Genomic DNA, 26,041 nt, shown 5'->3' with positions numbered 1-26,041 from the left:
TACAGCAATGGTGGCAAAGGCAGCGATCACTTAGACTTGAGTGCGAATCTGCTCTCCCTTCCTAGATGGATTTGCATGTCTCGTGTGGAACAGTGAGAAAATATGACTTGGCATCAGTCTGCCAGGGGCTGGGGTGAAGTCAAATCCAATTCATATCTGCCTTTGATTAGGGTTCCCCCCATTCTAGCTTTGGGTGAAAATCCTGTCCATTTCCCTTTCATTCATAGATAACACTGAGACATCTCTGAGTGTATGATGCACCCGTGAAGCCAGATTCTGCTGATCAGCCCTCTCAAGGCTCTCAGTGCCCAGGCTGAAGGTGACTCCTGCTTCTGTGGCTTCCCCACACTGTGGCTTGGGTTGGATGAGTGGTGTAGAAAGTATTTAACACCCAGATGATAGATACCAAACCAGGCACACTCCAGAGCTAAGCTCATGCCTCTGGGGAAAGATGCACAGCTGTACCCTCAGGACTAAATCCTCCGTGGCTTTGCAATTCTCCCTCTACCCAAGGGAGGCATCAGGAGAAACCAGCCTCAGAGGCCCTGGAGAAAAAGCAAGCACAGGTCGATGTGAAATTTTTCCAAAACACACGTCTTAAACAGAGGTGACTTTATTGGGGGGTGGCTTCATCTTAAGAAAAGGAAGAGACAAGGCGATGAGATAGAGTTTGCTGGCAGATGCCTGGGTGGCTATGTGTTCCAGCCCCATGCTGGGGGGTGGGGGCTCCTGACCACGGGCCCATCCCACTTGTTCCTAAAGACCAAGGTTATCTTCTCGGGCTGCTCACTGCACTTTCTTGAATACTTGCTTGCAGATCACACCCTGGGCTCTCATCTCCTAGGGTAATAAAGACACTTGTTATTAGCTGAAGCAACATTACCCTTGAGGCTCAGAGCATCTCAGGACAAAGACTTGGGACATATTCGATGGCTACTATCATTCCCCATGAGCTAAACTAATTCCCGAGGAAGTTGATGAAGTGGGAGCCACAGAGATCAGGCTCTCTGATTCCTACAGACAGAGCTGGCTGGGAGAAGGGTTGGTTCTGAGCTGACCAGTAGGGGCCCTTGATGGCTCCATTCTCCCTGCTCCCTTAAAAAGTTAAAGAGCTTTAGGAACCCAGGCCTGGGACAGTCTGTGCCCAGGCTCGAAGGGACTGGTTCGCTAGGTTGTTTCAGAGTAGGCAAGGATTTAAGCCTAGGCCGTCTACTGGAGTTTGGAAATGATGCTGAGTTGCCAGTATCTCCGTGGGTGGAGGCTGGCCTTCCAGGTACTTCCAAGAGCAACCAAGATAGCCCAAGATCTACCCACAGGGGCAGCTCCTGCAGACTATGGCCAGGTAGTCATGGCACTCAAATTCTGTGTCTTCTGAGTTGTTGGGAAGTGAACTGGAAAGTTGAATATTTATTTGTGTGATGTTCACTGAAGTGTAAGTGCTGACTGAAGAAACCTGAAGCCTTTTAAGAGCCAAGTAAAATCACCTGACAACCTTCCACACCCTGATTTGCAGCCTTGGCATAGAGCTGCAGGGCTGAAGAGTGAGGGGACACCTAGATCATGTCTGCCCTTTTTTTTTCTTTTTCTCTTTCTTCCTTCCTTCCTTCCTTCCTTCCTTCCTTCCTTCCTTCCTTCCTTCCTTCCTTTCTTTCTCTTTCTTTCTTTCTTCTCTCTCTCTCTCTCTCTCTCTCTCTCTCTCTCTCTCTCTCTCTCTCTCTCTTTCTTTCTTTCTTTCTTTCTTTCTTTCTTTCTTTTTGGTTTTTCGAGACAGGGTTTCTTTATGTAATTTTGGTATCTGTCTTGGATCTTGCTCTGTAGACCAGACTGGCCTCGAACTCACAGAGATCTGCCTGGCTCTGCCTCCCTAGTGCTGGGGTTAAAGGCCTGTGCCATCGCCGCCCAGCTTATGTCTGCCCTTTTTGCAGCTAAGCAAACAGAGGCCCAGGGAAGAGCCCGAGTTGGGGATGGACCCCACAGCATCGGCCCCATGCAGCTGGCCTCTTCCCCTCACAGCTCACATCCTCACAGCTGCAGAGCTCATGTGCAGCAGGATGGCATTATCAGACGAGAATGAGGACAGCTGGAGACCTACCCGAGGCACTCAGTGTGGCCCAGGATTAAGCTCCAGGCCATCTGGACCAGGTTCCTTCTGCAGAAGGGTACTTGGGGAGTTGCAGGGTGGAGGAGTGATAGGAGACTTCCCCCCTCCGAGGATATGGGCCGTGTTAGCTCTCAGGGAGCCCAGGCCTCTGTGCTTGCTTTTCCCAGGCTGAAGACAGAGTGGAAGTGGCTTTGACCTAAGGCTGAGGGTGGAGAACAGGCCTGGACTGAGGAGAGCCGTACCTGGCCCCTGGCTTAAGCTGAGATCACATTCTCCTGGTGAATTCAGCTTGGCTCTGGCCTGGTTGTGCACAGGGCACATATATGTTATGTGCAACGAGCAAAGGTTGGCTCTGTGCTTTGTGGACATGCAAGCGGACGTGCAAGCCAGACGTCCCACCTTTCAGAGTTCCAAATCTTCACCACCAAGATAGGAAGCTGATTCCCATTTCCAGAGAACAGAAAGGCCTCGCCAGCTGCTAATACTACCAAATGCCTCTCCACCTGCTCCCTCTGGCAGGACCTTGCGTCAGCCTAGACCTTGAAAACAAATCGTGTGATTTTCCAAGTCACTCGGGCACCTTTTCCAGACCCTTAGAGGAGAAGCGTCGTCAGAATAGAACCAATGCCTCGCCAAGGTGTTATTTTCCAACGTTCATTCACTCCTTCAGGGAACAAGGACCTCTGAAGACACAGCCTGGGTCCCCGCCATGGAACTTACCAGGTGCAGCTCGTCACCCTCGATCCACTGGGTCCAGCCACGCCCCTCCTTCTCGCCCTTCTGCACACACTGGAGCTTGTCCCCGTCCCAGCTCACTGTGGTCTGCCAAGCAAAAGACCACAGTAGTCAGTTCTGGGGAAGCAGCCCCACCAGGGACTGGAGGAGAGGAAGGCTCCTGACCTCAATAATTCAAGATGCGCCTCTGGCAATTTTAGTGTAGAAAATTGGCAGCCCTAATACTCCCTGCCCACCACATGCTTTTATTAAAGTGTGCAGATCAGTTTTAAAATTTATGAAAACCTTCATAAATTCCATTTAAAAGGGCAATTAGGAAGGGAAAATGTCATTGAGATAGGGCTGAGAATGGGGATTGGGAAGGAGGGGCTTCCGGGGCCGAGCACAGGCTGTATATGGGTGTGCCAGTCAGGGTCTCGTCCCTGCATCTTGCCTGTGAGAACCCTGTCTATCCCCAGACAGATCAGCCATTCAATCATTATTCAACTTTTGCTAGGTCTTATAATACCTACAAGGCCCCACCCATGGCCTCAAAGAGCCTCCATCTCAAGGGAGAATGACCTCAGATATCAACAGCCAGCTACAAGGCCGACAGCCACCTGCCTCTCTGAGCCAAGTCTCAATCTCCCTGTTTGTAGCTGGTCATGTGGACTGGAACCTCCCGTAGATGGCCCAGGTTAGGAGACTCGCTCTGCTCATCTGGGTGGTCAGGACATAGGTCAGTGGGGCTCTGAAGTCCCTCCCTTCCATTCTGCTACTTGGCTTTGTTTTAAAGACCTTATGTCATTGATGTTTAGTGTCAGAGACTTTAAGAGATCCGCAGTTAAGTTAAGGAAGGGGAAGCCAGGGATGATACTGGGATGGGCTCCAAGGAGGAAGGATGGGCCCCCAGGAGAAAGGTTCTGGGTGGTCTGTCCTGAGATAAAGGCAGAGGTGGGAAATTATAAAGTACAAATATTCAAGACCTGAACTGTGTGAGGAGCCCTCCTGTCCTGCATGAGACCAGCCTCCAGGCTGCACTCTACTGATACACCTCAACCCCACACCCCACCCTTCAGCCTTCACATCTTCATAGAGCACAGTGTGCCCTTTGAGGTGCTGAGATGTGGAGACAGGCATCCCTGAGGTGTTTCTGGTTCCTTGGAGCAGCTGGGACCCACCCAGGAACACGGGGGTGGGTAGGAGGCTCAAAAGAGGACCTAAGCTCAGTCTGGTCTCCCTGGCATGGCCAATGAATGAGCACCTGGTGGCAATAGGACCTCAGAATAGGACCTCAGTGAGTGAACAGACATGCCCAGGACCTCACCCACATACCATGCCCACCTTTGGGATATACACCCTTGCCAAAAGGGAAGGTCCCTACCATGAGTCCTGCCCCCGCCCCCCTGCAGTGGGAAGGGCTCTGTTCACTCTTGCTCACTGTGTGGCTCTGAGTGAGTTCAACACTTCCTCTGAGTCCCCACATTCCCACCCGGTCATGAGGGCGCTGACTCAGAGACTTTAGAGAGCTCATGTTCTGAGCTTCCTGTGTTCTCTGCCACACGCAGCTTAGCATCAAGACTGCCAGTAACAGCCTAATGCAGAAGGGAGAGAGGAGAAATCTGGGCAATGGGTGTGGAGTGAGAATTCTGGAGGATCTTCCCTTTCTCCTTGCTGGCTTTTAAGGGGCACCAGGCCCATCTTTGGACTTGCTGATCACTACTGCCCCCTGCTGTTGAGATGAGCCTGCAATGTGACACACAGGAGGAGCCTGGGGAGATGGATCCATCCATCGCAAGTTGAAGGGTGTGATACCTAATTGCTAGGAGACAGATATTGGAAGATCCTTGGGACCCCAGCCTAACCTGTGAACCACAGGCTAATGGGAAACAAAACCAAACAAATAGAAAACACAAAGGTAAAAGGCACTTCTGAGGCATGTCTCCACATGTACACATGTGTACACGCTCCTGCACATGTAGATGGGTATGCATGCACGCACACGCATGTACACACACACACACACACACACACACACACACACTGCTGGGTAGACATTTCAGGAGACAGAGTGCCTGCTGCACAAGCTGGTGACCTAAGTTTGGATCCTCAGAGCTCACACTTAAAAGCTGTGCACAGTAGTGCACATGTCTATAATCCCTACCCTGTGTAGGCATCTGGAAGACTTCCTGGTTGAAGTGTCTATAATTCGAGGTACCCCTCGAAGCAGACGGGAGGTGGAGAGAATTGCCTGGAACCAGTGGACCAACTAGCCTAGCCTAGCAGCAGTGAACAGGAGACCGTGTCTAAATAAAACAAGGTGGATGGTGAGAACCGACCCCTGAGGTTGTTCCCTGACCTCCACACGCGTGTCTTAGCATGTGTGCACCTGCACTCACTTGCATGAACACAGATACAAAGACATACAGAAGGGAGGCAGGTGCAGTCAGGTGTGCACCACTTTGCACAGGAACAAATCTGGTCTCAGCTCCTGAAGGGGGTTCACAGTGAGTGAGGGGCATAGGAAGACTTGTGGGTGGCTCCTCTCCTTGAATCAGACACTCAAATGGGGCACATGTGTAGCCTTAAGATTGAGAAAGTCCAATCTCCTGGTCAGAATACAGTGTAGTCCATGTCCTGTGAGACCGTGATGGGTCAAAGCTATTACCTGATGTCCCAAGTATGGCAAAACGCCACGCACTGGATGTCACTCATGCCAGGCCTGGGATGAGGGAGGGGTGGAGAAATGAGTCCTTGGCTTCAAAGAGCTCCTAAGAACACTTGGTTTCCCCAGCAACTGATCTGTGTTTATACAGAGACCTACTCTGCAGGTGAAGGGCTCCTGACCCCATGCAGGCATAGACAGACAGACTGGCTGGATCTCAGCTGTGATCTACAGTTTTGCTTTTTCCAGAACAGTTAGTCAATGGGCATACGGATGCCCTCTGTAATGGAAAAGAAAAAACAGAAATGAGTCTATGTGATCTTGCCTCTTCAGAGATAACTGCCTAACATTTTGGTGTACTTATGTCCAGCTATCTATCAATATACCTATATAATTGTGCTTTCAGAAAATTAGGATTGCAGTATTTATGCCTTTCTTTTATGCCTTATCGCTTCTTCATTTATTAGAGACAACTTCCACTTTGATAGATAGTCTCCATAAGCATTCTTTTCATTGTTATATACTATCCAGGAAATGGCCAGATAATTTGTAAGGACCAAAGTAAAATGAAAATAAGGGATTCTCATTCAAAAGTGATCACAACTTGAAGACAGCCACAGCAGACCATCTGGCCAAGCAAGGAGCCCCTCGGGGCCCGCCTTGCACTCAGGCCCTGGTGGTGTTTTAGGGAACATACACACCATTATTCAACCGATTACCTATTCCTGGGCATTTGGGTGTTTTATAATTCTATACTAGCATAAATAAGACTTCCTTGTACACACAGTTTTCAACACATTTCCTCAGAACTTATGTCCTCAGGAGGAACTGTCTTATGGAATCGTGTATAGATGTTTAAAGCTTTTGATGACCATGCCAACTGGATCTCCAGACTCACACCTGTTTACCCTCCAGTGCCAGTGTCAGAGAAGGGCCGTGACTGGGATAGGACTTCAGTCAGGAGGACACTCCTGATGCTTTTCAAGTCTCAAGGAGAGGAAAGGCCTGGGGTGTGTGTGTGACATGAACTGATACCCTAGACTCAGGAACCCCCTCTTAGAAGTGAAGGCCAGATAAGTCCAAGGACAAGGCAGGGGACTGCAACTCATCTTCTCGGCAGCTCTTACCCAACATCACAGGAAAGCGCAAAGGGCTGGAGCCAGGGTGGCTGGTATAAGCAAATCCAGTCTAAGTTTTTCTTAAAAATGAACAATAATCCACATCTCTTTGGCTGTGTCAGCAGCTTCCTGAGAGAGACGTATGCCAAGAGATGAGTGAGGACAATTTTATACCACTCTGACAAGGGACTGTCATTTCAAAAGCCATTATCCACCTTCCAGCCACTCAGAAATCTTAGCTGCTACTGCAGCCAGGAAGTCTGAATGACCCTGTCCCAGGGATGTCTTTATGCTCCTTTGTCCCCTTCAGGTGACTAGTACTGGTTGTGACAGACAGTGAGTGACCTGACATGACCTATAAACACTGAGACTCAATGTGGCTCTCAGGAAACTTGCGACATTTATTATTAAAGTCCCCATATACTGCCACTCACTCACTCCAAGGACAGGGATGACTGGTCACTTCTATACCTCCACGCGTGTCCACCCAGCCCTGCCAAGTTCTGTCTTGCTGGACCTGCTTCTGGATCAATCTTGTCTCTGTGGGTCCAGAGGCGGGTCATAAGAGGAGACACTCTGCCTGTGGCGACTTTTGTATGCAAACTCCCGAGCCAGACCTGACCCAACCCTGACCCCAACACCTACACTCTCTAGATTTGGGGGTAAAAGGCAAAGCCCAGCCAGTGAGTTGGCACTTTCTGTGTACATTCTGTGAATTGTTAAAAGATAGAAATTGGCCGTTCCTCCTGTGGTTTGATTTTAACACATGCTTTTTTCTCCGAGTGTCTTTTCTGTTCCTGGCGATTTGTTAAGACAGCCTTTGGCGCTAGTGTTAAATAAGCTGTTGCGTGGGAGGGGGAGGAAAGCCCTAAGCCCTAACACATGAGTACCAGGTCCTGTCCTGAGAGCTTGCCACAGTGCTTCATTAATCTGCAAGCTTTAGAACTGAAAAACAAAAAAACAAAAACCTCAAGCTTCTGTAACGTCCAGCCTGCTGCCCCTGGGGCTGAGCGCACTCAGTTTTCTCTGGCCGAGAAATGCAAAGGCTAGGTAGTGGCTTCTCTTTTTCTGGTCCACTCCCAGGGGGCTTGCAATTACCTAAAACAGCACATTTAAGGGAGAGGGGAGCTAACTCACTGTGAAAGCAGATGAAAACCAAATTAATAAGGCTTTAAAAATGTAAATGAGTAATTAGAGACATAAAGAGCACTAAAAACAGCTACTATGAATGAATATGGCCATAACAAGACCTTTGTGGGCACAAGAGAATGCAATTCCACCATGAGTCTTCAGTTCTGCCACGAAGATGTTAACAGGGAATGATAACAAACAAAACGGAATATGTTCAGATTAGTAAACCTGGATTAGTAATCTTAGTACATTATTCTCCCCCCCCCACACACACACAACCATTTAAGCAAGGGCCTAGACTAACGTGCTGGGCTTCTACTGAGGCCAAGGTCCTGAGGAAGGGGGTGAGAGGCTGGACAGAAAAATGTTGGAGGCCTCTGCCACCCAACCCTGTGTAGGCATCTGGAAGACTTCCTGGTTGAAGTGACAGTATCATGTCGTGATCACCACCACCACCACTACGGTCACCTTCGTGACAAGCACCAGGCAGAGTACTGAGCAGGTTATGAAGCACATCGCCATGACATCTCAGGACCTCTTGAAGCAGCTATCCTCATTTTAGAAATGCCAGTGACTTGTGCTCAGCAGCGCCCTGGTTTCAGCTGAGCCTTTCAGGAGAAGGAGGTCGTGTGGCCTCTGCAGGGAACAGCATTCAGCAGCCATGGACACGCCGGAGGTTTGAAAGCAGGAGGATGTACTGTCAGCCTGGAGGACGTGTGGCCATGGGTGACCCTAGAACTGATGTGAGAAAGAGCCACAGGGTTCTGCTAAGAAGCAGGAGAGAGAAGATGAGGAACAAGAGAATACCAGGCAGAGGGAACAGCCTAGGAATTGTAGGCAGGTCAGAAGAGAAGGTCTGCATGGAGGAAGCTCTAAGCAAGCCTTTCCGGGGTGGACTCTCCCGTTCTTTCATATGAGGCTGAACCTGGCACTTCCAAAGCAGAATTTGCTGAAACGGCTTACAGTCCCCTTCTTCTTCATGTCTTTGGGGCTCCAGCTGGCCAAAGGCGGGTCTATGGAAAGTCCAGGTGCTGGCATCTCTAGACCCTGCTCCCAGGCCAAACTGATACCAGCTCCTTTCACACAAGATGGTGGGGAGTGCTGGAGATTGGAGGAAGAGGGGTCCAGGAGGTGATGACCCACCTGAGGGGCACAGAAGCCTTTTGTCTCCCACAGGAGCCCCTTGCCTCTGGCGATCCTTCCCAGCAAACAGAAAATAAGGAACCCCCAGAATATAAGATGTGTTCTTAGTAACTAGGGAAGCGTGGGCAGCTCAGAGTGTTCCCAAGGTCTGGGATCCTCTTACCATGTGGGATGCCAACCACCACTTTGTGGCAGAAAAGTGCACACAACCAATTTTTGAATGAATGGATGGATGACTGAATGATTGGCAAAAGCCATTCTAGGGCCATGCTGGTAGTTTTCAATGACTGTCCCAGAAAAACCTCTGCCCATAAGACAAAACACCCCAGGCAATGTGGCTGCCAGTTCCTCCACAGATGAGCTTCACAGAATGGGCCAGTCACAGGAGTGATCTGGCTTCAGGTGCCTAAGAAGTGAGGGGTACTATTCAGGGACCCAGAGCAAGGGTCATAGTTCTAATCTCCTCCAATCAGACTCTGAGCCCACAGCCTGTCCTCATTCCCACGGGGCCATTTCTACCAGGGATCTCCATCCAGCAGGCTGCAGGGGAGTCGGCTACAGCCGTGGGAATGTGGTTGTGCCATCCCTACTTCTTTCTGGTGAGGTGACCCTGAGCCGTTCCGCTTCTGCAGCCTCCATTTCCTCATTGCCAATGGGTGATAACTCTGCCAGGGGTCACAGCATCAGCTCAAACGCGGCTGTTCCCATGCAGGCCACAAACTGTCGGGTCAGCAGCAACCTGGCCCGTTGCCTGGTCTCACCCAGCCTGGCCTGTGGTATGGAGTGGCCTGTGGTAAAGCGCGTGCCGTTTTTAAACCCTCCACTCCTCCCAACCCTGTTACATCTCCCCCGGATGGCCAGGTGTCCCTTCATACATGTGCCTGACCCTGAATTTATCTCCTGAGGTAACCGTGCACAGGGTGAGAGGATGAACTCTAACAGCCCATCCCGATGGAGCAGCTGCCCTAAAGATTTTTCTCATACGGCATTCATTCACCACTTAACTTTCACCGAGAAGCAATTATCCCTGACTTTCTAATTACCCCTACTTCACAGATTAGTAGAGGCTCAGAGAGGGGGAAATAATTTTCCCCAGGGCAACAGTTCACACAGAGGTAAGATTTCAAAGGAGGTCAGGCGTCAGAGTTGACAGGTCATGACTGACTTCTAGACTCCTCAGACAGAATGGGGCATGAATGAAAAACCGTGTCCAGGAAGATAAGGGATAATTGCCTCCCTGGAATTTGGGCTTCTTAGCCAGCCCCTTGGCCTCCATGGTTGGGAAGAACAGATTTCAAAAGGGGCCTCTCTCTCCAGCCACTGATGAGTCCATCCCGCAGCACTGCTTCATGAAGGGACACTTCAGGTTAGACCCCAAAGCTCAAAGACAGATCAACCCAGAGCTCTGGCCCCTAAGATTATTAATAGTCACGCATCTCTTTGCTAACCACCTGGAGTCACACTGCCTGGATCCAAGTCCACTGGGTACCTATTTATACTGGCACCTTCTTCATAGGCAGAGAGAGAGAGAGAGAAAGAGAGAGAGAGAAAGAGAGAGAGAGAGAGAGAGAGAGAGAGAGAGAGAGAGAGAGAGAGAGAGAGAGAGAGAGATCCGGCCAATGGTAACCTTTTACATTGTTCTGCTGTTTTCACTTAACACTCATTGAACAAATCCACTGCGACCCCTCGTGCCAGGGCACGAGACACACAAGTAAGGGTCTCTGCTGTCTGGACTCTCCTAACTAGAAAGGACAGAGCAGGTAAGTCTGGGCTAGCTCTCCACCAACCGGTCACTATGCTTCCAAAGGGAGGCGAAAGAGATCACCCCAGAGGAGTGACGGAGAGAGCGAAGGGAGGCACACCCCACGCAGGATGGGGCCAGAAATAAAAGGTGTGCGCTGGGGGGTGGGTCTGAAGTGGCGAGTGGCTGTCTCCTAAGGTCATAGGGTGGTCAGCTCTGAGGAGCTCCAGGCGGTGTCAAGCTGGGAAGCAGTGTGTGATCAGGCTCCCTCTTGAAGATGTGAAGGATGCGCTGGAGTGTTGAGGATGGGAAAAGGGGATGGCTGTGGAAGCAGAGCAGTAATGAAGTGAGACCGTCCACAGGAAGGGCTGCATTTGGCACACAACAAGCTCAAGAGGTGTTAATTGGTATTATTGTTGTTATTGCAGACAGAAGGTGTGTGTGTGGGGGGGGTGGCAGATGGATATTACAAAACAGAGTCCTTGGAACTGGTCAACAAATTGCCTATAAACACTTTTATCTTCGAGGCAATGGTTGATATGGCTGTGTAGTAGTGGTCTCTGGAATTAAAAAGTCAGTTGTCCTGGAGACCCGCGACGACTCGGTATTTAGGAAGCCAGCAGGAGACAGCTTGTTCTCTGAACCACACAAAATCAGAAGTTACAGATATCAAAGTTGAAGCCCCAGGCAACAGACAAGAAGCGTGTGTGATCCTGGAAAACCGCCCCCACCCCCCACCCCCACCCCAGTGTGTAAAGTAGAGGCCAGAGCCTGCTCTCCATGGACCCCTGGAGAGCTCAACAGACACAAGGGCCCAGCAGCTCTCAGGGTTGAGTTTATGGGCGCTGTTGGGGATTTTTACTAAGAAACCTGCACACACAGAGACACCTTTGTGCAAACTTAAGGGGAAAAACAGCTTTCCTGGAATACGAGCCGTGCGGGGGCTGTCTGAGTCAGGAGTAAGATGATTTTCTGACTCACGGCCCATTGTCAGACAGATTTTTTTTCCCCCACTGGCTGCACGTAGGACCAGTTTCACTGTGAGGTGGGAAAGATGGTGGTGGGGGCCTGTGTTTCCTGCCATCCCTACGTGTACATCTACCTGGTTTACAGTTCTTCCCCAGAAGACCTCTGTGTTGTCCTTGTACTCCCAAATCAGAAAAGGAGAAGGAGAGCTGGTAGGGTACAGGGAAGGAAAGATGCAATGCCCTCCTTGTACTGAAGCTGTCATCTTGGGCTGTCTGCCTATCAAAGGAAACCCCAAGAGAAGTCACAACCGGCAACATTATAAATGCACTTTCGTTTTTTTTTTTTTTTTTTTTTTTGAGACAGGGTTTCTCTGTGTAGCTTTGTGTCTTTCCTGGGACTCACTTGGTAGCCCAGGCTGGCCTTGAACTCACAGAGATCCGCCTGGCTCTGCCTCCCGAGTGCTGGGATTAAAGGCGTGCGCCACTACCGGCCGGCATATAAATGCACTTTCATGAAGGCTTTGGTCAGCAGAACAGGTATCTGGGTGAGCTAGCAGGGGTTTTGTGTGTGTGTGTGTGTGTGTGTGTGTGTACACTCTCACTAAGCACTCTAATACCATTTAATTTACACAACACAGAGGTGTGGCAGGGTTCTAGACCAACAAGTGACTGATGCAACCAACAGGATTCCCAGAGCGGGGACTGGTGGATTGGACACAACCCTTGTTCTCAGCAATGTTTCCAATCAACTCCAAGTCAAAACCCCCGCTGAACTCCTGAGACCACAGAGAAAGGACAAAGGTTGACTTCTAGAGGACAAATGGTCACAGAAGTGACCGTCAAAAGAAAGGCACAAACTCCGTGGGTCCCCCTGTGGGGACTCCAGCAGGAGGTCTATTCAGAGAGCATTGGGCTGATGGCTAGACTTCTCAACACATGGTTTTCTCCAGAGGGCTGACTGTTCCTTTCTAGCCCACATGATGGTCTCCAGAGCTGGGCCCTGGAGGTGAGAAAGCCCCACCCTAACTACAAAGGACAGGCTCAGGCACACCTGCTGCGGCTCCTCTCCCACCCCCACAGAGTCAGAAACCCACTCACATTAGTCAGAAATGAAACAGCCCCATCTGGATAGACCTTCAAAGCTTAGGCAAAGAAACAAGCTCCAGACCCACTGGGCAGTCACAGGGTGCCAGAGGCCCTGGTGACAGTTTGTCAAGCCGATAGTACTGCCAGCTCTCCTAAAGCCTCAGTCCGTGTTTGTTTAGAGCCCCGCCACACCCTGCTTGTTCAGATGTGGAGCCTGGATCCTCTCCTACAGAGGATGGGTGAGCCTTTCTGACTACCTCCACCAACAGAATATAGGAGAGTTGCCAGGAGATGTTACAGTTTGGATAGGTGTCCCTGAGCCCCATGTATTCAAGGTTTGGCTCTTAGCCTGTGTCCCTGCTGGGAGATATTGCAACTTTTAAGAGTCGAGGCCTGTTTGGAAGCCTTCTGGTGATAGGAGGGTATACTCTTGAAGGGGATATTGGGACCCTGCCTTCATTCTGGCCATTAGGGAATGGTAGGTCAATGGAGGAAGCTCACTGTGTGTCTGTGAACAGCCATCCCCTGTAAAGAGCTTCCTCCACAACCTTCCACCTTGACAAGGGCCCACAAGGAATAGCACCAACTAATCATCAATTAAAACTTGCAAGGCTGCAAGCCAAAGTAAACCCTGCCTCCTTTTATGTAAATTAGCTCAGGTATTTTTGTTACAGCAACAGAAAGCTGACTAATACAGTGCCTTCAGAGCTCACAAAAAACGTCATACACCATCTGCCTTCCTCTCATGAGACTCTCATTCTTGAAACCTTGCTGCCATGGCAAGTAAGTATAAGAGAGCCATCTGGAGAGAGAATCCTGGAGCTCTCAGCTGGGACAAGCCGTCCTCTCTGAACTTCGCTCAATTGCATATTTGTGAATGAAATAAATGACTTATTTTTAAGGCACTAGTTTTCAAGATAGTTTACTACTCTGCAATAAAAAATATATATAATTTATCACCACATATAATTCTCACATGCCACAGGAGGGTACAGTTTCTAGTTCCTCTTTGAAGATTAGGACATGGGGACTCATCTCTCCAGGGAAACAGCTGGAAGGTAGAGAAGCAGGATTCAAATGCCCAGCCTAACTTCCTAAACACTCTATCATTCTTCCCAGCACACACTCATCTTCCCGGCTCATCTGCACATGCAGTTGCATCACTGGGACCCTTAACTATCATGGGTTGTTGTAAGACCGGTGTCCACAGGCAGTCCCTGACCTTGTCCCCCAGTGGTACAGAGCTGTACCTCTCGTCACTCATTCATCCCCCTCAAAATGAGCAGTTTTAATGGAAGCAACAAAATTCTTACTCTGAATTTTAATGAGAATGCCATAAGAATCTGGACCTGGACAGCTGAACCACCAACAGCAACATCTGGAGACATGTTGGAAAAACAAGCATGAGCTCTGAGTGAGAACCTTCAGGGTAAGATAGGCTCAAGTGTGTAGAAACTACTGTTCTAATGATTTGGATGGTTAGTTCAGGAGCTCTGGAGTCTGAATGTCTTAGGGACTTATCTAGACACAAGATAGAAAACCAGTTCACAGGGCTTAAGAAGAAAGATGTACCGTTAGCTTAACTATATGGGAAACTGTATTAATGTTGAGAACTCCCATAACACTCCAAGCTTTCTCTCCCCTCCCCCCCCACCTCTTCTCTCTCTCCCCCGAATGTCTGTGTCCCTGACCTTGTCTTGTTTTTCCCTTCATTTGGATTTCTCCATGTAGCTGTGGAAAGTGGGAAGATGGGTGTCGGCACTGGCCACAGAGTCTCAAGCTCATATGTCATATCAGCTTCTTTATCTCTCTCCCACCAGTCCTCAGATTAAGTCCTAGGAAAGGGTGTGATGGTCATACTCATCCCAGGAGAGGGGATGTGCTGAGTGTGTGGGCCCACCAGGACCCAGAAAGAGAGTAGAGAATTCCCACCAGTAAAAAGAGTTGCCTTTCTGGAAGGAGAGATAAAGGATCAATGATGGCCAGAAAAATCAAACAGCTGTAACTTATTCAACAAACAACTGGCCCACTTAGATGAATGTGCCATGCTCCTCATGTCCAGGGGTCAGCAGGGAAGCTGGTATTCGGCACACAGTATGGTAGCACAGCAAAGGCAATGTGTACTATCTCTGTGGTCCTCAGGACTGACCCCGGGGAGCCAGGCACAGCAGCAATCAGGATGCCCTCTTTGCAGATGTGGCAGCAGGAGCAGGGTGTCTGATCAGCTGCTGTCAGGCTGCAGGCAGATGTGCAACAGTGCCGTGGGCTCTTCCCACTCGTCCCAGGCCCTCTGACCCTTGGGATGCTCACCGCTCACCTTACAGACATTGGGGCAGAGATCTTCAAAAACACGTTCTCTGTCTGAGCCCCAGATTTTCATCTACCACATGGGTAAAACGATCCCTACTGAAGAGCATTTGCTGGGAAGGCGGACAGAAAAAAGTGGGGAGAGGGCTTGGTGCAGGCGCAGCGAGGATTTACTGCGTGTTACGTTCCCCCACTCCTGCCTTGAAAAACCCAACCAGTGCGAGTCCTGAAAGCTACTTTGTAAATTTTGTTTGGTTGCTTTGTTTCTTCTTTTTGTAATCCTCAAAAGCACACTGCTGACACCGATTTCAAAGGTCGGAGAACTTTAGCTAGGACATGAAAGAGATCCTGTGTTGAAGACTTGGAAAAGACCCAGCTGAATGCAGGGGCCTGATCTGGTCAGGGGAGGCTCTCAAAAGGTTCCCAAATCCAACAGCATCTGAGCTCTGCAGCCTGAGGCGTTAATTTCACCACTGGCAAGATATTTGTTAATGTAAGAACCCAAAGATCTCTCTAATGGGTCAAGAACAGGATCAGGAAGCTGGCAAGAGTTTAAACCGGAGTGCTAACAGGGGCTTGATGGATTTCATGTGTCGCCATACATAATTAGATGCCTGGCTGGATGAACGGATAAACGGGCATTTGCAAGAAAGTTATGGAGGGGAGCAAAGGAGAGAGAGAGAGAGAGAGAGAGAGAGAGAGAGAGAGAGAGAGAGAGAGAGAGAGAGATATTTCAAAAATCTGAAAGTGCACATAAGGAGAGATGCCTAAAAAATATATAAAAAATCTATATGCAGGAAAACAGAATTTTCCCATCTCTCTCTTCTCCCCCTTTCTTCTCTCCTTTCCGTCCCTTCTACTTCCCCCCTCCCCTCCCCTTCCCTTTTCTTCTCTTCCCTCTCTTCTTTCTAGCCGTAGGTAGCTATTTTGGCCAGTTGGCCATCTGGTAGATAGACACACAGGCAAGGCTTGCCCAGAGACCCACTGGAAACTGTAGCAGTAATAGGCTTTGAGAGGTAGGATATGGCTGAGTGGAGGAAGGGGCCCCTTGCTTTTCTTTTTGTTCTCTTCCGCTGCTATTGGGATTTTTCCCCTTCCCTTTTATAATAAAAACAAAGAAAGCGGCTGTGGGCCAAGTGCTGGGAGGGGAAGGCAGGTCCTGTGGAGGGGTCATCCTGAGTTCAAAGCTAGATGGGAAGGCGAGGCCAAGGCCGAGGGAGGCAGCGCCAGACCCGAGCGAACAAAGCGGCCTCTTCCAGGGAAACCCTGACCTGGTGTCCACTGTGGGATGACAAATGGCCCTTCTGCCACCAGCATACAGAGCCAGGCTCACTGCTGGTTCCTAGCTGATGCTCAGTTTCGTCCCACAGGATCCACTCACTTTGGAGGGCAGCTGAGGACAAAGAACTGAATGATTCTAGGGACTGTCCTGAGCAGATGTGGGAGACTCCTATCTGAAGCTGCAGAGCACCTACCTGTCTGAGCCCCACCCTGAGAAATCCCTGTAGGTCGATTGCATCTGATACTCCTGGTTGGTGCCTTGTCTGATAGTGTACAGTGTGGACAAAGGAGACCACGGGCAGTGGGGAAATCCCTTGTGTCTGTTGGGTTCAAACCAGCCTTTCTACTAAGCCTTTACCAGAACGGAGGCCTTTGCTTGCCCTGTAGTCCTGAAGGATCTCTACTGACCAGACTGGAAATGGTGGGCTAGGAGCTTCAGGGTCACACAGACTGGAAATGGTGGGCTAAGAGCTTCAGGGTCACACAGACTGGAAATGGTGGGCTAGGAGATTCAGGGTCACACAGACAGCTCATATGTTTCTAGAGCATGTCCGGGATGGCAGGGGAGGCCGACTACAGCCAGGGGCCCATGGTCCTTTGCACCTCATTGGTGCTTTTTATACAGGCACACGTAGGGAGACGCTGCCTTACTCCAAAGCAGGAGTTAGAGAGTAAACAAGACAAGTGGCTGTTGTTGATCCTCGGGTACCAGGGTGGGTGAGGATGGTGGCAAACTGCTCACGTAAGGGAGCACTGGAGTGTCCGAGAGACCTACACAGTGGAGAGGGAGAGAGAGAGAGAGAGAGAGAGAGAGAGAGAGAGAGAGAGAGAGAGAGAGAGAGAGAGAGAGAGACGGGTGTTTTCAGCTCTCGATGTTTCGTAAGAACAGTCAGACACAGGATTTTTTTCTTCTCCCTATGAAATCTTAGACTCCTTGGCCCTCATTGGCAACTGGCTCAAACACTGCGCAGGCCAAACAAAATACATCTGCAGGCTGGATTCCATCTTCTGGCTGGGCTCTGAATACAGATAAGATTCCCGTGGAAGAGGAAGAAACAGAGACATTGCGCCAGCAGCCTTCTGGCCCTTGGCAGAGGAATGCTGGCCTGGCCCCGCCTTGCTCGGTGAGAACACCCTGCTGACTTGTCAGGTCCTGTTTAGGTCCTCTCTTAGGTCATCACCCCTTGTCCCTCTGTCACGTTTTGCACCCCAGCCACATACAAGCTCTTGCGGAGTACCGGGTCTCTCTCATGGGCAGCCTCCTTTCACCCAGGCCTTTCCTAAGCGCCGGACTCACGGTGTATGTCTGCTCTGCTCCTTCCTTCTTGCCACCTTGTCCTTCAGGACCCTGCTCAGGTGGCTCCTCCTGGGGCCTTCCCTAACCATAGCTCCCTGAACCCCAGCTTTGGGCCTCTCAGTCCTCTGTGCTTTTACCATGTGTGAGTCTGCCATGGCCCACGGAAGCATCTCCCTCCTCCACCGCCCTGGGCACCCAGGAAGCCAGCTATCCCTTTCCCCAGGCTGAGCCCAGAACCCAGTAAGACTCAGGTCTGAACCAGTATTTATTTGCCAGACACTCTTCTTGCCCTTGGCCTTGCTTTCATTCCTTTCCTGTTTGGCTGGCCACAGCTACTTCCTGTCTATCCTACCCGCCCCAGCTCAGACTTATTGGGAGTGAGAACTGTCTCTGACCTCCCAGACCCAGAAGGGGCGTGTCTCTGTCCTGATTACACTGCAGCGGGACTTGTACCCCTCCCCCAGCCTTCCTGGGTCCCACTCCCACAATTCATCCCCTCCTACACTGCACTCCAGGACGGCAGCAGTCCTCACTGAGGCAGTGGGTGTAAATAGAGAGGAAGTGACACGAGATGCTCGCAGTACCCAAAGAGACGACTGTACAGAACCCACGAATGAATGATCTAAGTTCGGCATGAGACTCTGGTACCCTACTGCAAACACGCACCTCAGAGGCTGGGGGTTTCTCAGATGCCATGATGCTTGGTGGCAGTATCAACACTTGGGAATCTTGAAGAAGAGACACTGGGCAAGGTGGCCTCGGCATTTGGCTGTCTCCCCGAGGCCTCCTGAAGCTGTTCTGATTGTTATCTCACACCTATCCCAGTCTTGTTCTTTACCTCTTCACTGGGGTCTACACCTCCATACTACCCAGGGAGCAGTTCCCAAGGAAGGGCTTCCTTGCACTTCAAGGGGCCCAAGGACCACTCCAGCAGAGCAGAGGGCTAGATCTGTCCCTTGACTATCTTGTATGTTGGGGGTGGGGAATAAAGACATTTTTAAAAGACATTTGTGTCCCTTTTTTGCCTGTCAGACTATTGGAACAATGGACACCAAGAAACTGGAATTCCCTCTGAAATTTCATTCTGCCCCCCCAAAAAAGGGGGGGGCAAGCAATCCTAAAGGCCTGGCCAGCCAGAGTCAAAGAGGGACTAGATTAGCCGGTTGTTAGGTTGTTATACCACCTTACAGGAGAGACAGTGAGGGTCAGGGGTGAGCAGGAACACACCTTGACAGGACTACTTGACATGCATGTCTCTGGCCCTCTATTTAAGCCTTAATTTCACTTCAGGACCCCAGGGTGGACTTGGGGGAGATAGGTCACTGGACCTCATGTCCTTTTCCCCAGTGTGGCCACTTCAAATTTCTTTTTTCTGCTCTTTAGTATTAAATTTGTCTTTTTAAATTGGCTTATTCAGGACAGGCAGCTGAACCTGGCTTTGTGGGATACAGACTGTGACCCCAACTTTGACAACAATCCCACTTCCCAGAGAGTGATGCCAATAAATCTTGCAGCAGTGACGATAACAGAAACCTCAGCCCAGCATCACCCAGCATCATCACCCAGCATCATCACCCAGCATCATCACTCAGCATCATCACCCAGCTACACCTGCCGCTAGGATCCCTCGCTGGTTCACGTACCAGAAAGGTCTAAGAAAAGGTGGCCATTGCTCCTTCCTTTGTGTTCTAAGTGCTCCCCTACCTCCCATTCCTTTCCCACTAGTGCCGAAGGGACCCCCTCCAGAACCTCGGGATCCTCCAGCCTGCCCCAGGGCTCACCTTGCCTCCCTTTGTCTTCATGGCACACACACACTGGCTGTTAGGACCTCTGAGTGTCTGTCTTACACAAAGATTGTGTGTTCCTGGATGTCAAGGACTGTGCTTTGCTGTGTGTGTGTGTGCATGATGTCCTGACCTCATTCAAGGGAGGCAGATTGCTCATTCAGATCTTCCCTCTCTCTTGCAGGGAACTCCCACCCCAAGGTTAGCCCAGGAAGAAACCCTGTGCATAAAGTTGGTGAAGAGTCGGTGAATTAATGTACGCTATGACACCACCGAGCACACAGTAGACAACTAGTGAATACTCACTAGTATTACTAGGTGATCAGTAACAATCATCAACCAAGTACAAGCCAGCACATTCAGAACCGTAATGACTCCAAATAAAGACACATCTGATGTGTCTAAGAGGGAACTGAATTATGGAGTGGAGTCCCATGTAGTGGCCGGGAAGAGTTCGTCTTGGGCAATGGAAAGAGGGCAGACCCCGTCTGAAGGTGTCCTTTCTGACTGTAAGTGTCTGGTGCCTGGCGATTTTAGTGGTTCTCAACCTTCCTAATGCTGCGACCCTCATGTTGTGGTGACCGCCTGACCATAAAATTATTTTCATTGCTACTTCATAACTGCAATTTTGCTACTGTTACAAATCCTAATGTATATATCCGACACTCAGGATATCAAATATGTGACAACAGGGGTCATGACCCACTGGTTGAGGACCGTGGCTTTAGAGTGTGGCATTGTCCTACAACAGCAGTTTCCCCGCTCCCAAGGTGTCTCCAAGTACACTGCTCACTGCCTACTCTCTTCCCACCCTTCAGGTATTGGTCCTGTGGCTTCTCAGAGAATAAAGCAGGTAAGGCTGAGTAGTCCTTCTGGGACTTCTTAACCCTCTTCAGTCATAGTCCTCGAGAACTTAGCTAGGCTGTTTCTGAAATGTCTGTCTGTCCACAGAGGAGCCTGGCAGAGTGTAGGGTGGGGTGTGGCCTTCAGATAAGCGGGTTCAAATCCCCACTCTTGCAATTTCTGCTCCTCAGTCACTGGCTTAGTACGGAGTTCCCAATGGCCCTTCACCGAGCTGTGGTGACAGCGTGCAGGGCACACAGCGACAGCCATAAATGCTGTTGATGAGTGAGGGGAGGGTAGCAAGCTCCTCCTCCTTACAAAGCAAGGCAGCTCCTGGGAGCAAGAACAAGGGAGTCTGGACCCAAGACCATGCAAGAGACCCTGGGAGCATCCTGGCCTCCCAGAAACCCCCAACATGCGGATGGAGGCTTGAAGCTGACCTTCCGGAGTCTGGGACATTGCTAATTGGGGTCTGAGGGTCAGTAGTTTCCCACTCGTGGCCCTGGACGCTGGGCACTGACCTATAGGTTTAGGAGCTGGGTGAAAGTTGAAAGGAAGTTCAGGGCTCAGTGGGTATCAGGCTGGGCCAGGGCCAAATCCCAGCTTTGCAGCAAGAGCGGCAGGCCAGGAGACCTCCAGCCCCCTACAGAGACTTCACACTAGACAGGAAATTGAACTTCAGAGGGCCCCCTGTGTTCTCTCCTCCTTTCTTCCTGTTCCCCACCGAATAATTCACGGCCTTGTTTGGAATTCCAGGCCCCCTCCCCACTTCTCTACCCGATTCACTAAACCAGTTCTATCTGTAAAATGGATGCGCTCCTATCTCCTCACCGTTAAGGTGAGCCACGGTGAGGCCACGTGTGTCTGAGCGCCTGGTAGAGAGCCTGAACACCGTGGAGGAGACACCGATCTGGAGCCTTCACGGTCGCCCAAACGGTTTTGTTCAGCCACCAACGCTTGCAGAGTGGGTTTTGCCTACCCAGGGGCTCTGGGGCTGGGAGGGAAGATCCGCAGTCCTTGCCAACACAGCATTTTTGCTCCCTCCAGATGAGCTAGCCCAGCCCTAGGACAGAGAACCAACCCCAGGGCAGAAGACACCAAAGGGCTCACGGGGGCCTCACCATGCACTTGCGGTCGTCAATGCCGGTCAGGTCCTCCTCAAACTCCTTCCCAACTTGGAAGTCCATAATGTAGTTCCGAAAAGTGCTCAGCGTGCGGATGATCATGTGGTCGCCGTCCTGTACGATTTCTTTGTCTGGCTTCAGCAAGTTGGCGATTTTGCGCAAGGCCACGTTGACATCTGCAAGGGAGGCAGGGTTGTCAAACAACAACAGCAAAAACAGAGAAGAGAAGGAAGGGTTCCCCAGGTGGAGGGCTTCGGGAGCGATCGCACGGAGGAACAAGGTTGAGATTCCTCGCTCACTTCGCGCAGCCTCTGAGGGCCGTCTGTGCCTTTCCCCTCCTTTTTTTTTTTTTCTTTTGAAAATAAAGTTTTTTGTTTGTTTGTGAGTTTTTGCCCCTTTGCTCGCCCTTTACAAACAAAAACTAGCAAAGCTAGCCCAGCTCTACTAATTGAATTATCTATCATGAGGGACAGCTAGCAGACTCTTGCCACCAACTAACCCTAACAACTCAGGCCCTCTTGTTGGAAGCCGGCGGCTGAACTCTGGGCTCGGGATGGCGGGGTCTGCAGGGAGCCCGGGGTTGCGCACCTCGAGCCGCGCTTACCCAGCGCGCGCAGGTACTCCTCGAAATTTTCGTTGCTCAGCATCTTCCAGTACCCGTTGAAGTCCACAGGCATTTTGGGGACAGACTAGGGGTGGTCGGACACCGAGAAGGCGGGAGCGGCTGTGGGTTCGGCCTGGACGCTGGCTGCCAATGCTCTCCGAGTGATGGGAGGCCCGGAAATGGGCGCCCTCGGGGGACACGGGGCTCCGCTGGCCAGCGACAGCTGGATTCCGAGCGTGCACAAAGCCCGCAGGAGGATCCATTGTAGCCGTCCCTCCTCCCAGTGTGCGAGGGCGGGGGCGGGGACAGGGGCGGGGACTGAGGCGGGTCGGGGGCGAGAAAGGTGCGGGGCTAGGTTTGTCTCTGTGTCCCCTCCTGGGAGTCCTTCAAACGCCTGGAATTCTCACGGTACCCGCTGGGAGTTCTTCAAACGCCAGGAACTCTCTCACCCACAGGCCTCTTGAATGTTGAGGACAGGTCTCCTCCGGGTTTACCATTAAGGAAGAGGCCATTTGTCTAAAGCTCCATGCCAGTGGCCTGGCCAGTTCGAAAAGCTAGTCTGTTTAACTCTGGGATGAAGTGCGGAGCAACTGCCCACAGCTCTCCCAGAAAACAAAGCAAAGTTGGTGGTATTAAAGGTGCATTGGACAAGAACGCCCTCCAGGTGAATCCATGCACGGTGGTCAGAGACCCCAGGCTTCTTGCAGATGTGAACCTTCATTCTTCTGCGGGGTATTGTGTTTTCCGCTCCTTCCTCAGAAGGACGACACAGCCCTCCCTTTGATTCTGCGCTTGGCCTTTTACACTTAATATATTCTGGGACCTTTTCCATATCGGTGCCTAGAATGAATTCCCATTGTTTTGTAGGCTTCCATTACTTACCCAGCTCAGCTCCTGATTGCCTGTGTCAGGGTTGGGGGTGGGGGTGGGGATGGGGGTGGGCGTGTTCTGTGGCTTCTGATCCTTGCTGCCATTGGCAGTGAAGTGAAGCAGTGAACAGTGAACAGTAGCAGTGAAGACCTTACCACCTCTCACCTGCCACCTGTGTGCTACAAAGAGACGGCATATTCACAGTGGCTGACTTTTTGACCTGCTAAAGACTAAATGTTTCTTTAAAAAATTTGTTTTTAGCACAGATCAGAGCCTAGGAGGCTGTGGAATGAGCTGTGGTATGCTTTCTTCTTCTTCCAGCTACAGAACCACACCTCCCCCAACACCCCCCCCCCAATCCCGTGCTAAATGACTAAAGGGCACTATCCCTCAGGGTGGGGGAAGTGTCCTCTGGGAGAAAGGTTGGGATTTTTAGCTCTTCTGGCTCTTGCTATACACCAGGGATTCTCATCCTAAGCACTATTGAAATGGGTGGTTGCGAGCTGTCCTGTATCTTGACGGATTTTCAGTAACACTCCTGGTCCCGACTCCCTAAAGTTCCACAAAGATGCCGCTAGTTGTCAAGTTCTGGGGTTGGGAGAATCATCTGGGTTGAGGGCCACAGCTGTATTCCCATCAGAGCCCTGGTCTCCATCTGCCCTTTGTTGGGCTCTGGGTGGCTCAGGCTGTCGGTCATTATCCAGATCCTGGCCCTGTGTCCCCTCCCCAGTTAGTGCAGTGCCCAGCTAGGTTGGGCAGCCAAGACAGCCTGTCCCAGCCCTGCCTAACCCAAAGGTGTAAGAAGTCCCTTCTGTGGTCAGTCGCAGGGATAGGTCCTGCCTTTATCCAGATCATCTATGATACTGAGTGAGGGGAAGCCCCAGCACACAGCCTCTTTGTCATCCTGACTCACCAGGATGAAGGATGAATGATTCCTCAGCAATCCCCACCCCCAACAAGTCTAAAGTCCTTCTCTCGCCCCCTCACCACCCGGGTGCAATTTGCACCCTCCCACCCAGCCACTTCCCTTTGTGCCCTGAGATGAGTCTCCTGAGATTGTTTATGCCAAACCCCAGGGTAGTGCTTGGCACAGAGTAGGGCCAGTGAGTCCTGCTCTGCTGCTGTTCTCAGGGTGTCCCCTGTGTTCTGGACAGAGGCATGTTTCTCTACCTGCTGTCTTGCTCCAGGTCTCTGCTCCTCCTCAGGGAGGCAGCAGATCTGGCCACTCCTTCCCCTGGCCACTTTGGCCATCTCCTGCTCTCTTGACCTTTGTGCTGAGCTGGCTTGCTGAGCACATAGCATGTTAGTCAGTTTACTCTGTCTCTGCCTGTCTCTTTTTCTAGTGCTCTATAATCCTGCCCCTTTGGACTCCCCAGGAGGTTCCCTGTGAGGCAGTGGTTCTCAACCCGGGGGTCGAAGGACCCTTTCACAGGAGTCGCCTAAGACCATCGGAAAACACAGATATTTACATTATGATTCGTAACAATAGCAATTATGAAGTAGCAATGAAAATTATTTTATAGTTGGGGGTCAACACACCATGGAGTGTATTAAAGGGTTCGGAAGGTTGAGAACCACTGAGTGAGGGTTTCTATTGTTGTGGTAAAACCATGATAAAGGCAACTTAGAGAAGGAAGGGTTTATTATGGGCTTAAGGTTCCAGAGAGATAGGAGTCCATTGCCATCACGGTGGGAAGCATGACAGCAGCAGGCAGGAGAGGTCCTGGGGAAGCTGCTGGAAACTCATATCCACAATCCAGAGCAGAGTGAGTGGACTGGGGATAAAGGAAGGATACGGAAACCTGAAGGCCTGCCTCCTGCACACCACGCCCATACATATCCTTCCCAAACAGTTCCACCAACAGGGAAACAAGAACGTAAACATATGGGCCTATGGGAGTCCTAGATGCTGACCAGTCTTGCAGCTGTGCCAGGCTGCATGTGTGGGCTTTAGGACAGACCACCTGTTTTGATGTAGTCCAGGTCACTGTCCTACTGAGTGATCTTGGGTAAGTTAATTAGCCTCTTTATACCTCTGTCTCCACGTCTGTAAAATGGGCACACTGACTACTTAGTTCTCCTTCAGGATGGTGGGGCCCAAAGGACAAAGAGATATAAAGGGTATGACACAGAGGGCAGTTCCACACCCTCTGTGCTTGAGCCAGAGGAAACAGCAGTGAAGGAAGGGGGAGAGGTATTGCTGGCCTCTGCCCCACTCTGGGTCCTTAAGATTCACCCACTATTGTATGAATAAGCCACATTTTATTTCTCTCCAGTATTTGATAGCTATTTGAGTTGTTTTAACTTTTTTACTATTAGCAACATACTGCTATAAACTTTCATGTACATGTTTCATAGGTGCACATTTTCAGTAGTTTGAGGATATATTCCTAAGGGTAGAATTGTTGAGTAACAGAGTAACAATGTTTTGCATTTTGACCAACCAACAAACTGTTTTGCCAAAGTGGCACACCATTTTACAATCTCACCAAATCCTTGTTTTTAAGGCTCTGATTTTTGTACAAAAGCATTCAATCATTCTGTCAGACCAAACCAGGAAAAGTAAGCTATAGTTCAGAGCTGTTCTATTCCATTTACTATGCAAAGCCATTCTTGGTGTTTGAAACTCTCAGCCCTTTTGAGTATTCTTGCAGTGTTCACCTTTTCCTCCACCACTTTTTTCTTCTTCTTTCTTTCTGGTTTATTTCTATATATTACAAATGTATAAAAAATCCTCCATCAACACTGCTGTTAGCAGCAGAACCTTGGGAAATATACCTTTGGTTTGCCTCAGAAAAGGAACACATATTGCACTGTAAAGTTTATAAAATTGGCGCAAAACATTGTGATAATGTTACAATACCAGTTTTAAGAGTTCAGTGACTAATGGGGAGCCGATGGGATACATGCAGAATGTGAAAGCGATCTCACTTAGCCAGCTGTACACGTAGACTGTAAATCTACATTCAGATCATTTCTGAACTAAAACTATCAGCTCAGTTTATCTGTTGAGGTCAACCAGGAAACCCAAGAATATACCTTGATTTTTGCAAAAAAACAAAATAGGGGGAAGGGTTTCTTCAGCATTTCAGTCCACGAGTAACAGTATCCTAACAGGCAAAGTGTTCTCTCGCTGTCAACATAGAATGAACTGCTGCTGGAGGTCAACTTTGGTTTTAATTTGCATTAGCACTTACATGCATAGTAGTCCAAGTTGTTGACCTCATGACTTTAAAAAGTAACTCTAAAAAAGTAAAATGGCCC

The 26,041-nt window shown here is 50.2% G+C and overlaps 1 protein-coding gene across 1 annotated transcript; it reads right to left on the bottom strand.

Annotated features, from left to right (window-relative positions):
* Positions 1-597: 597 nt before the first annotated feature.
* On the bottom strand, positions 598-22,185 carry Rbp1 (retinol binding protein 1). Its single transcript, XM_006975153.4, is given in 5 exon segments — positions 598-840; positions 2,822-2,923; positions 21,301-21,479; positions 21,908-22,010; positions 22,012-22,185. Coding segments are annotated over 5 exon segments (597 nt in total). The 5' UTR covers positions 22,171-22,185; the 3' UTR covers positions 598-786.
* Positions 22,186-26,041: the final 3,856 nt, after the last annotated feature.

The sequence above is a fragment of the Peromyscus maniculatus genome, chromosome 7 (assembly GCF_049852395.1).
Source record: "Peromyscus maniculatus bairdii isolate BWxNUB_F1_BW_parent chromosome 7, HU_Pman_BW_mat_3.1, whole genome shotgun sequence".
Lineage (NCBI taxonomy): Eukaryota > Metazoa > Chordata > Mammalia > Rodentia > Cricetidae > Peromyscus > Peromyscus maniculatus.
Note: the sequence above shows the minus strand (reverse complement) of the source record. Positions and strands in the feature narration are given on the sequence as shown.